This window comes from Bos taurus, chromosome 3, assembly GCF_002263795.3.
Source record: "Bos taurus isolate L1 Dominette 01449 registration number 42190680 breed Hereford chromosome 3, ARS-UCD2.0, whole genome shotgun sequence".
Classification (NCBI taxonomy): Eukaryota; Metazoa; Chordata; class Mammalia; order Artiodactyla; family Bovidae; genus Bos; species Bos taurus.
The window spans coordinates 60,205,702-60,218,885 of NC_037330.1; the positions used below are offsets into that span (position 1 = coordinate 60,205,702).

Sequence of the window (13,184 nt, forward strand, 5' to 3'; positions counted from 1 at the left end):
ATGGCATATCTCTCCATCTACTTGGATCTTTAATTGGATCTTTCTCTATGTTAATAGTTTTCAGTTTATATTTCTTGTGCATAGTTCATTAAATTTATTCTTAAGTATTTAATCCTTAATTTTTTTGCTATTGTTGCTGATAATATTGTTTGTAAATTTTTTGTTTTTGATTTGTTGCCAGGTTGTAAACATCTGGTTATTTTTGTATATTGCCTTTATATCTAGCATTTTTATGTATTGTATTTTTACTAACTGAATTTCAAATTATATTCTGACTTTTATTTTGGTTACTTAGAACTTTGTTGCTTAATTTCCATGTGTTTAAAAAGTTCTAGTTTTACTTGTGGTAAGGATTTCTAGTTTAGTTCATTGGTGTTAGAAAAAATATTCTGATTTTAGTCTCATAAAATAAATTGAGACTTGCTTTAACTTGATATAACTATTTTAATAAATTTCCCAATTTACTTGAGAATAACGTGTATATTACAGGTGATGGTTATAGAGTTTTATATATGTCTTTTAAGTAAATTTGGCTATTACTGTTGTTCAAATATTCTATAACCTTTCATATTATTTTGTCCCACTTGTTCTAGCAATTACTGAGAGATTTGTTAAACATTCCAACCTTGATTGTGGATTTAGTTCTGTCAGTTTTGATTTCATATCCTTTGAAGTTACAAAGGTGTCTTTTTAATGAATTCATATATTCTGTTTTACCACTATGAAATGTAAATCTTTTGGGTGATAATTCTTGTCTTAAGATTTACTTTGTGTGATTAATGCAGTCATACTAGTTTCTTTCTTATGATTGCTATTTCAATTACATATCTTTTCCACCCATTTATTTTCATACTTTTTAATCTTTTATTATACTATTTTATCTTTTATCTTTTTCTATCAATTATTTTTATTGTACTATTTTATCTTATTATTCTGTTTATATTTGTAGCATAATATGATTTTTTAAAATTAATATTTTATTGAAGGATAATTGCTTTACAGAATTTTGCTGTTTTCTGTCAACCTCAACATGAATCAGCCATAGGTATAATATGATTTTTTCTCAAAAGAAATTACAGTATGCATCCTTTAATCATAATAATCTACCCTGAATTGATATTTTACCACATCATAGACTATATAAGGACCATATCAGTTTAGTTTCATTTAGTGTCTCCTTCCATAGTTTGTGCTGTTATCATATACTATACTTTTACATAAGTTGCAAGCCTCAAAATGTATTATTGTTACTATTACCTAAGCATTCAGTGATTTTAAATTGTTTCCTATATAACTTCTCATGTTTACTTACATATTTGCCTTTTGTGTTCTTTGTTCTATTGTGCATATTCATGCTTTTGACAAGGTTTGTCTTCCTTCCAGTTTGAAGAAGTCTATTATTTCATGTTCCTTGTAGCATGAGTGTAGTGGTGATGAGTCTTCTGCTTGTTTTTTTTTTTTGTTGTTGTTTGTTTGTTTTTCTTGGTTTTGGTTTTTGTCTGCAATTGTCTTATTTATGCCTTTACTTACAATTATAGTTTAACTGAGTATAGAATTCTATGTTGGCACTTCTTTTTTTAAATCCCAGCACATCTGAATGTAATATGTTGCTGTTTTTTTTTTTCTCCTGGCAGCCTTTTTTCTTTATTTTCAGAGTTTTAACCTTGATGTGTCTGTGTTTTTTTTTTTTTTTTTATTCACCCTGCTCATAATTTTCTTGACCTCTTGAACCTGTGGATTCATCTCTCTCATTGGTTTTGGAAACCTGTCTTTTGTTTTTCCTTCAGATTTTTTGCTGCATTATTTTGTATATTGTCTCTTTATGGGACTCTCATTACACATATTAGGTCATTTGACAGTATCTCACATACAGTTGGCCTTCTGTCTTCACAGGTTCTGCTCTGTGAATTCAACCAATTGTAGGTTAAAATATTTGGAAAAAAATTCAGGAAGATCCAGAAAGCAAAGCTTGAATTTGGCATGCTCCACCAACTACTTTAATAGCATTATATTTGTAACTATTTATATGGTATTTACTTTGTATTATGTATTATAAGTAATCTAAAGCTGATTTAAAATATATAGGAGGATTTGTGTAGGTCATATGCAAATATTGCACCATTTTGTATGAGGAACTTGAGCATCTACAGATTTTGATATCTGCAGGAGGTTCTGGAACCAATGCCCATGGATACTAAGGGAAAAACTGTATCTTTGATAGCATGTTCTGTTTTCCTTCTCTCTCTCTTTCTCTCTGTCCTTCAGTTTGAATGATTTCTATTGATGTATCTTTAATTCAGTGTGCCAATAAGGCTATCCAATCACATATTTTTCAACTCAAGGATGTCCATTTGGCTTTTTGAATTCTGTTTCTCTATTAAAAGTTTGCATCTTTTATTCATTTTGTTTTTATCAATTTTATCTAATATGTATATAAGTTATTTTAAAATCCTTGTCTTTTAATTTTAACATCTGGATCATTTATGGACTTGCTTTTATTGATGATTTTTCCTTTTAATTGTGGGTCACATTTTTCTGTTAGTTTGAATGTCCTATAATTTTCGTTTATTCTACAGACATTGTTAAAAGCATCAAAATTGAACTGATACTATTTTGTTCAAAAGAAGACATTTCTTTCTTATTTCAGGGTGCTAGGTCAAGGGGCTGCTCTTTGAGGCAAAGAAAAGTTAAGCAAAAGCAAAAGCAAAAAATCAACCATGGGAACTGTATCAAACTTAAACATTTCTGCACACCAAAAGAAACAATCAACAAAATGAAAAGGCCACTTACAGAATGGGAGAAAATTTTTGCAAACCATATATAAGAGAAAGGGTTAATGTCTAAAATTTGTAAAGAACTCATACAACTCCATAACACACATACAAATAAACACCTTGATTAAAAATGAACAGAGGGACTAAGTAGACAGTTTTCCAAAGAAGATATTCCAGTGGCCAACAGGTACATAGAAAGATGTTCAGCATCCTTAATCAGCAGGGAAATTTAAATCAAAACTACAGTGAGATATCACCTCACACTTGTTAGAATGGCTATTATCAAGAAGATTAGAGGTAGCAAGTGTTGGAAAGGATGTAGAGAAATGGGAACTCTTATAATCCATTGGTGGGAACATAAATTTGTTCAACCACTAAAGAATATAATACAGAGGTTCCTCAAAAAATTAAAATAAATCTACTATATGATCCAGCAGTTCCATTTCTGAGTATTTACCCAAAGGAAATGAAAACAGGGTATCAGAGATAAATACACTCCCATGTTTATTGCAGCATAATTCTCACTAGCCAAGTTATGGAAACAACCTAAGTGCCTGTCAGTGGATGAGTGGATAAAGAGGATGTGGTGTGTATATAGATGGAATATTATTCAGCCATGAGAAAGAAGGAAATCCTGCTATTTGTGACAATGTGGATGGACCTTGAGGACATTATACTAAGTGAGATGTCAGACAGAGAAAGACAAATCCTGTATGATATTGCTTAGATGTGGAATCCAAAAAGACAAGCGTAACACAAAGAGTAAAATGGTGGTTACTAGGGCTGGGGTGTGGTGGAGTAGGAGAAATCCTGTTTAAGGGTCTTGTAACTAGAAGTAAATAAGCCCTACAGATCTAATGCTCAGTAGAGTGAATATAGACAACAATATCGTATTGTAATTATCAAACATTACTTACTTATCTCCGTCTCAAAAAAGAAATGATGATTATGTGATGTGATAAAGGAGCTATTACTAAAAGGGCAATCATGTTAAATGCATAAAAGTATCAAGTCAACATTTTGTCTCCCTTAAATTTATACAGTGTTATATGTCAAATATATTTCAACTAAAAATGGAGTAAGAAAAGAAAACAGTTGAACTGAGGCTCAGGCTGCATTGCAAAAGGTTTGCTTTAGTTTACCTCTGGTTTCAAACACCTTCTGAGTGATATCTATTCAGTCTATTACAGGCCTCATTCTCTACTGGTATCTAGTAATTTCAAGACTATAGAGAAGTGTTTCTGGTTTTCTATCCATGCCTCTATCCTCCTATTCCACTACACACTCAACTAAAATTGCTGTTGGAGAGGCAGAAGGTGAAGAGAACCAGGTCTATGGGGCTCTTCTAGGTGTCTCACTAGCCCACATGACATTAGAAAATTCCACTAGATTCTGTTTATCCTTGTAGAATCTCTATGCTTATTATAGGCCTAATCTCTGCTCAACTGTTTCTAGGCTTGACAAATGACCCCAAAGTGGAAAGTGGCCACTTATCTCTGCTCACTTAGGAAGCACTTTTCCCTCTCTGGTATAATTCCTTTTACATTACTTTTATCCATAGCTTTCCGATGTCTTAAAAAGTATGACTATTTAGTTTATCATCTTTTTTTTTAGCTGTTATGATGAAAATATTGTCTATACGACCTTCTTTCTCCTAACAAAATCAGAACTCCTTACTTTTTAACTATTGTGTACTGCTGTCTTTAGAATTCATTGTAGGATTGTTGTTTAATCAAAGCTTTATAACAAGAATCTTTTGGTTTTTAATAACTAAATCTTAGGTTGGGATGACGAGTGACCTTTTTTATGGATTTCCATTGCACAGTGATATTTCTGGTTTATTTTAACCCCCCTTTAAAAAAAGAAACACAAATATAAATCATAAATATATAAGTAAAGATACGATATTTTATATGTTGAATAAGTAACTCAATGAAAGCAGTTGACTGTGCCTCTTTTAGTATAGCTGTTATACTCCTGTTGCTCCTGTCTTTTCATAATGTTACCCTTTGACTTCAAAGTGACTCTCGAAGAGTGTAAGAGAAGATATTAGGCCTATAAAATGAAAACCTTTCATAAAGTTCTAAAGATATTGTTCATTAGTTAAAAATTTGAGTTTCATTAAACTGTGTCCGTTACCCAAATATGAACATTGGACTGTTCTAAATGAACCTATTAGGCCAGTCGTCAGTGTTCTGCCTGAAGTTGTAATTTTATTTTACACGAATCGATATGGAAATGATTGGTGAAATTGTGGTCTAGAGAAATCAGAGTGAACTTTTAGAAATTTTAAAGTATCCAATAGGCTAATTTATTGAAGTATTGTATTCTAAGATCTTAATAATTTATGAAAACATAAGGATATATTGTGTATGATTATTAATACATAATAATTTCAGCTTAGTACTATTTTTATTACCAGATCTTAGTGAAAGTTTTTTCAAGAGTTTGCCATGATCCTTTATTTTTCATTTGATCTGAGCAATCTTTGTTAAATAGTTCTCAGAATCTTTACTATACACAAAGACTAATGAACTTGGAAAAATTCTGGAGTCCATTAGTGATCATGATTTTAATTAACTTTTTTAAGGAGGAAGACATTTTGGATCTTCTGGAACAATGTGAAATTGATGATGAAAAGCTGATGGGCAAAACTACCAAGTCTCGAGGACCAAAGGTACCATCTCCCTTACTTCCTATCAAAGTAGACTCTTCTATGGACAGGTGATTTTCTTCTCACTTTTCTGACTCTACGAATGACTGATGCCACGTTCATGAAACTTTGTGGACTACAGAATTAGCTGACATTATCTTGTATTTAGGAGAAACTTCATTTTGTTAGTTTTTCTCATTTTCTGATTCTATCCTTAATTGAGTGAAAGCCCTATGAGTCAGGGTCAAATGAGACCTAGAACTGGTACCATCATTATATACTCAGTACTAAGTTTTCCTTATATCTCCAGACATATAATTTTCAGAGATGCGTAGCATTTTAGATAAGACAAATCATGACTCTAGAGATACTAATGAGGAGCCCCATCTTTTACTAGCCCTGCAACATTAAATTTGTGTAAGGTAAAACAGTTAAAGTTTGTAAGAATACATAGAAATCTATCATGCTGGCAAAAATAGGCAAGTGTTTGCTTTACCTTAATATGCTCTGTGCTTCATCCATGTGTTCTTTTGTTATATGTCAAAGGCTTTGCAAGTAAAGTAGGAAATTTGAATTCCTAAAATCTTGGGAAGATACGCATTCTACTTTTTTTCACTTTACATTTGAGCAGTACTAAAACTATCACTTCATCCTCACAGATATCCTGCTCTGTCATGCATTCATGATTCTTATTACATGCCTTAGTAGGTTCTCAAAACCATTAGTTAGTAGGTTCTCAAAACCATTAGTTAGTAGGTTCTCAAAACCATTAGTTAAATTTGTTGAATGTGTCCACAGGGACCTTGTGACTAGTGGAAGGGCAGATACGTGAACCAAAAACCAAGGTATATTGTGGCAAGTACTGCAATTAAGAGAGTGAAAAGTGCTACATTAACACAGAGAAGAAAGGGATTGGTAGACTTTGGATGGCTTCATAAAGGAAGCACCATTTGAGTTGCGTCTTGAGTAGTTCTCTGAACATACAAGAAGGGTAGAAGGACATTGAGGGTAGAGCGAACATTAAAGGCAAAGACATGGAGGTATAACACTGCATACAGTATTGGGAAAACAACAAGGAATTTGGTATGACTCAAGTGAAAGATTCTTGGAGAGTAAATGGATATAAGACGAATCTGGTGAAAGATACGTATCTAGTGAAGACCAGAAACATGGATGTCAGGCATTGTTCTTTTGAATTATGTGTTCTATATTAAAGAACTGTAGAAGATGTTGTTGGTAATTCCTTTGGAACAAATATATTTTTAGAGTATGAGTAAAAGTGAATACCTTCATGTTATTGCTTCATTTTGGAAAATATAGGGAAGTTTCTAGACTTTGTATATTAATTATTTAGCAATTTGGCAAACCAGATGTGAGGCAACCTGGGTGCACAATATTTGTGGAAGATTTGCAAATGCAAAGGCTCTAAGTCACCCTTCTACTGTCTTATAATTTTGTTTAGCTTCGTCAAATAAGGCTTATCATCCAAATAAAAATATTACCTCCAAGAGGACAGAATTCACACTGTGTATTTTTCAACCCCTCTTATTCCAGGCAAATAGTAGGGGCTAACAATGGAGGCACTAGTGGTAAAAAACCCACCTGCCAATGAAGGAGACATAAGAGACACACGTTCAATCTTTGGGTTGTGAAGATCCCCTGGAAAAGGGAATGGCAACCGACTCTAGCGTTCTTGCCTGGGGAATCCCATGGACAGAGGAGCCTGACAGGCTACAGTCCATGGGGTTGCAAAGAGTCAGACACGACTGAAGCAATTTGGCACATAGCACAGCACAGCAATGTATTTCTTGAAATGAATTGATTAATTCCTGTAGTTATTAACACTAGAAATATTTTGAAGTACTGAAAGTTACATAATCAATCTGAAATAAAAGTACTTTTAAAACTTCTAACATCCTGTACACTGAGGGTCTGGAGTATACTAAATTTCAAAACGGCCTTTCCTTTTAGAGGGATGTTAGTAGTTAGTAGTAGTAGTTAAGTCGCTAAGTCATGTCCGACTCTTGCGACCCTGTGGACTGTAGCCTGCTAGGCTCCTCTGTCCATGGGATTCTCCAGGCAAGAATACTGGAGCGGGTTGCCATTTCCTTCTCCAGGGGATCTTCCAGACCCAGGAATCGAACCTGGGTCTCCTACATTGCATGCAGATTCTTTACCGACTGAGCTAGAGTGATGTTATCACACACCAAATATTGATTTCCAATGTATTTACTGGTAGAATAATTGAAGGTAATCAAGGTTAAATGAAACTGGTACTAGGAGAAACAAAGTTTCAATTATTTAAGAATATAAGAAATATTAATTAGGTATTAAATACATAAATAAGTGCTTATTCGCTCAGTTGTGTATACATGAATAATATCACATAAAGTATTATCATTGTTCTTCAGTCAGGTAGAATGTATTTGGTATTTGTTTTATTATTCTTTATGCCATTTATATATATTTAATATACAACCCCATTCATAATACAGTTGGACATAAAAATGAATGATATGAAAAAAAAATGAATGATATGGTTTGTGTTAGAACTCAGTACCAGTTTGCAAATTTCATTTTGTAGTTAAGGCACTGTTTGGAGTTTATTTGCTATGACTTCTTATTAATTACTGCTTAAACAATGTATTTTTAACTAGTCCCAAATGCATGTATGAAACAAAGATTTAGCAGTCCATTTCTGTTTGCGATTCTTTGTAGACTCAAATAGCTCATTATGTAGTCAAGTTCCTTAAGAAACTTTAAAGCTGCTTGCCTACCTGAAGGAAGGTACTACTAGCAAGCTTCATTGTGCCATTGTTTCTTCTGGGTATGCTAGACTTCTGAAGAAACATCCTTTCTCTAGAATTCATATTCCCCAAGACTATCAAAATGTTTGAAGATTGTGTTACTGGTAAATGTTTTTCTGTGTATCTCTTTGAACATGGTTAGCTCTCAGTAAATATTAAACTATCAAAAGAAGAACATATCTTAAACACAAGTTGGTACTTTAGTGTATTAAATTAATTCCCTGCTTTATTTCTCATCCTTTGCTAAGACAGTGACTTTAAGACTGTGCTTTGGCTTACTGTGTATTCTAGGCACTTTGTGAAATGCTTTTTCTTTCTTTATCTTTCCATCCTACACTGCTACATAAGAAGACATTCCTCATTTCCATGAAATCCCAGGGTAACCAAGGATTTCATTGCAGGGTATGCTAACATCAAAACATTTTTGTTTGATTTAACAGAGAACAAGAAACTAGTATACAACTGCAGGAACCTTCCCTAGCAGGAATAGGAGGCGTATAGCATGTGTAATTGTCTTTTAAAATGACTAAGTTACGAAACTGACTTACTCCACTTGGTTGTGCACATTCTTTCTGAAGTGCAGATTCCCCACTTCCCTTATGTTTTATTCCTTCCGCTGTCATCACTGGAAACACATTGACTGGGAGATTCAGCGACAGGTGATTCTGATAGAGATACTGGAACATGATATCAGGGCATTTTGAATCTTTACAAACTTACCCATCTACATAGCACTTATTTTCTAAAAAAATTATGTAATACTGAAATTTTTATATCTCCTTTTAAAATTAGTGTGGGCAATGGAAAGCAATGTTGTTCCATTATGACCAGACCCTATGTGTCAGAGGTAGGAATCCTCCAAGAAAAGACATGAGCCAATGGGAAACGTGGAAAACTAACTACAAGTTTTGTTTCTTAAAGTGTCCATAATGAAGTTAGACATGTGAGGAATATCTCGCTTCTTGTTGCACATTATTCAAGTGGATAGTCTCATAGACTGTTTTAAGATGTGGCCTGTTTTGTTTATAGTGAATTATCTTACTTATAATAGCTTATCGGACTGCTGCTTTCTTATTTTATTTTTTGCCTCTTTTGCTTTTCTTTTTCTTCCTTCTCTCCTCCTCCTTTCTCTCTCACAAACACACATGCACACATACACATATACACATTTATTGAGTGATTTTGAACATTTTGTTGGTCAGCGTCTGAGTCTTACTCTTTGCGACCCCAATGGACTGCAGCACAGCAGGCTTCCCTGTTCTTCACTATCTCCCGCAGTTTGCTCAAGCTCATGTCCATTTAGTTGGTGATGCCATCCAACCATCTCATCCTCTGTCGTCCCCTTCTCCTCCTGCCCTCAATCTTTCCCAGCATCAAGGTCTTTTCCAATGAGTCGGCTCTTCACATCAGGTGGCCAAAGTATTGAAGCTTCAGCTTCAGCATCATTTCTTCCAATGTATATTTAGGGTTGATTTCCTTTAGGATTGACTGGTTTGATCTCCTTGCAGTTCAAGGGACTCTCACAAGTCTTCTCCAACACCACAGTTCAAAAGCATCAATTCTTCAGCACTCAGCCTTCTTTATAGTCCAACTCTCACATCCATACATGACTATTGGAAAAGCCATAGCTTTGACTATATGGACCTTTGTCAGCAAAGTGATGTCTCTGCTTTTTAATACACTGTCTAGGTTTGTCATGGCTTTTCTTCCAAGGAGTAAGTGTCTTTTAATTTCATGTCTGCAGTCACCATCTGCAATGATTTCGAAGCCCATGAAAATAAAACCTGCCACCTTTTTTCCTTTTCCTCATCTATTTGCCAAGTGGGAAACTAGAAATGCTAAACTACTCATGTGCATAAGACTTTCTGAATTCTAACAAAATAAACATTTCCTTCCATTTTAGCCTCTGTCTTCCATGCCTGAGAGTACCGAGATCATGAAAAGACAGAAGTACTACAGCAGTGACAGCAGCTATGGCAGTAGCAACAGCTCTTCAGAATCCGACGAAAATGAAAAAGACGAGTACCAAAATAAGAAAAGAGAAAAGCAAGTTACATATAATCTTAAGCAGTCCAACCACTACAAATTAATCCAACCATCCAGTAAGTTAAATTCTTCTAGCTTAGCTGTTATGTGAAGAAGTATGGAATTGAAATCACTGAACTCAATAAAAGACCTTGGGCCAAATGAACCCTTGTGTGAGGAGACCTAGATTCTACCCCACTTCCTTCCCCAACCAGACCTCAGTTAGGTCTGGATCCCACAATCCCTTTCGGGGTCTGCAAATGGGAAACAAAAGGAGTTTGACTTAAGGATCTCTGTAGTCTTCTGTTCCATATTTCAAAGTCTTCGTTAAGTCCTAAATTTCTGCATGAGTCTTTGAACCTATGCCTCATGATGATCGGTTGATCTGCTGATGGCATTCTCTTTTAAGCCCCAATATTCTCTCATTCCGTTCCCCACTCTGTCATTCATTTTGTTTTATATTCTCCCCTATTTCAAAAAATGTGTCTCTCTCTTGGTATTTGAATTGAATGTATCTGTGAGCCACACAATTGTGAAATAGTTGAAGTTTTGTTCCCTCCCATTTTCATCACGGGTAAGCACTTCAGTCAGGACTTTGGTGTACAGGAAGTATTCAGGAGAACCACCAACCAGCTTCTCTGTTTCCTTCTTTCCTGCTGCCCTTTTCTGCTTTCTTCCTTTATTTCTTTCCCCATTTTCTCTCTCTTTCATTCCTTTTTCAATCCCAATGTCCAGTGTTGTGTCTTTGATTCTTCTTTCATCCCCAGATATCCAGCTTGGTATTGGTGTTGCCCAGGCTCGTTCGGATACCCCTTCCTGATGTTGTCTCCAATGCAGGGCTTTTCTTAACCTCTGTCACTCATCTCTCTGACTGCCTTGTCCTCCACTGTCCCAGAGCTCCACAAGGGACTGCTTCAGTCACTCAGTAAACACATTTCTGAGCCTCTGTTGCTCTGTCTGCAGCAATGGCTTAATATGGTAGTTTCCTGATAAACTCGGCCTTCCATACTTATGGGGAAAATGCATAAGCAATGCAGAATTAATATATGAAGATTTTAAATGATCTTTCTTTTACTTTCAAATTATTCCATAAAAATACTTCCTGTCTTTGACAGCTTTTATGTTTTGAGGGGAAGTAGTATATTATATTTCATTTTTTATTTACTCTTTTAATTTATGTTTATTGAGCACCTGTTTCAGAGTTTGTAAGCTCTTTTATCCATTATTTCCTTTATTTTAAAGACTCCTTAAGTACTTTCAGTATGTCTCTGTAAGTATGGCTCTGTTTCTCTTTTGGAAGCTGACATTGTTCTGCCCAGATTTAATCGGTTTTGGAGCCCCTTTCCTCTTGGCTAATGTGTGTGTCCCTAACAGCATGAACTGACAGAGGATGGAATAGGGATGAGAAAAACTACTAGGGTTCTTGTACTCAGATTCTTTTTTCTTCTGAGACCAGTAGTTTTAATAAATTGAGATTAGACAAGAGTGTACTAAAAATGTTTTTAAGTATAAATTTACATTTTAAAGCTTGTCTAATTCACTTAATATCTTTCTCCTTATTAGTTGTATTTTGTTTTCATAGCCATTAAGAATTGCAACAAAGGTTTCAATTTCTTATATTCTCTTTTTAATCTTACACTAAGGAATGTTATAGCCACAAGCCTTCCTTGAATTTTCTCTCCAAACAGATGTTGATAACTGAGGATAAAAATTCAGATTATGTACAACGCTTTCTGTTGTAGGGGGTTAATATAGGAAATTTAAACTTGTTACAGTACCAAAGGATATATTTTGATTTGATATATGGTAGGGAGAAGGCAATGGCACCCCACTCCAGTACTCTTGCCTAGAAAATCCCATGGGCGGAGCAGCCTGGTAGGCTTCAGTCCATGGGGTCACTAAGAGTCGGACACGACGGAGCGACTTCACTTTCACTTTTCACTTTCATGCTTTGGAGGAGGAAATGGCAACCCACTCCAGTGTTCTTGCCTGGAGAATCCCAGGGACGGGGGAGCCTGGTGGGCTGCCGTCTATGGGGTCGAACAGAGTCAGACACGACTGAAGCGACTTAGCAGCAGCAGCAGCAGTCCTATGCAAAACTGTATGAAGTATTTTCTCTCAGATAATTTATGCATGAAAGTTTCAACCATTTTTTGTTAGTCTACCTAAATTTCACTGACATATCTAACTACTTAGTTATTCTGTCTGAATTCTAATGTATGCAGGAGAAAAAATGAAAATCTCTTGTGATTCAAGAAAAAGTCTTGTTTCCCTTCTGCAGCTATAATCAGATTATACATATCCAAACCACCATCATAAGCCCTTGAAGAAAGCAGGGCCAAGGTATATGTATTAGTACATGCTTATGAGTATTTCTTAGGAGAAGATTGACCAATGGTATGTTTCCCACACAGCCCTTTTTAGAAGTGCCATTTCAAAAACTAGTGTGACTTTTAGAAGGAGATTAACAGTTGGAACAAATGGAAGCTTTTTTTGTTCATTTGTTTGACATTTTTTATAGCTTGAATGAGTATACTTTTTTATACTCTGCAGAACTAAATAGAACTATTAGACTTATCATCAATTCAAAATCCTTTAGAAATACATCTCTAAATATAAGGCTCAAGTCCATTGCCTTTATAAAGGTTTACATTTTTATCAACAGCTATTGAAGAGAAATATTTGGGTATTGAACCTGCCTTCATGTGAGTTTTATGAAATTATTTAATTAATGAAGAGTGATATATTTCCTAAGCAGAGAGAAAATATACAATGGAGGGTATATAGAACATATGTGCTAGGAAAGTTATAGATGTTGATAGTATTGAATAACATTCTATTTCTTTGTGTCAGGCATTAAAATTTGTCAGGAATAATTGGTTCTCCCTTTAAATGTTCTCAATTTGCACAAGCATAGAAGATATT

The 13,184-nt window shown here is 34.7% G+C and overlaps 1 protein-coding gene across 7 annotated transcripts in view; it reads left to right on the forward strand.

Annotated features, from left to right (window-relative positions):
• The window catches only part of TTLL7 (tubulin tyrosine ligase like 7), a 150,698-nt gene that overhangs the window by 94,570 nt on the left and 42,944 nt on the right, over positions 1-13,184 (forward strand). For all 7 annotated transcript variants that reach the window (XR_001497116.3, XM_005204387.5, XM_005204390.5 and 4 more), the window contains 2 exons: positions 5,365-5,451; positions 10,138-10,336. Coding sequence is in view for 6 of the 7 variants with exons in the window: in XM_005204387.5 (XP_005204444.2) it covers positions 5,365-5,451; positions 10,138-10,336 (286 nt within the window). In the remaining variant the exon portion in view is untranslated. The remainder of the gene's footprint in view (positions 1-5,364; positions 5,452-10,137; positions 10,337-13,184) is intronic.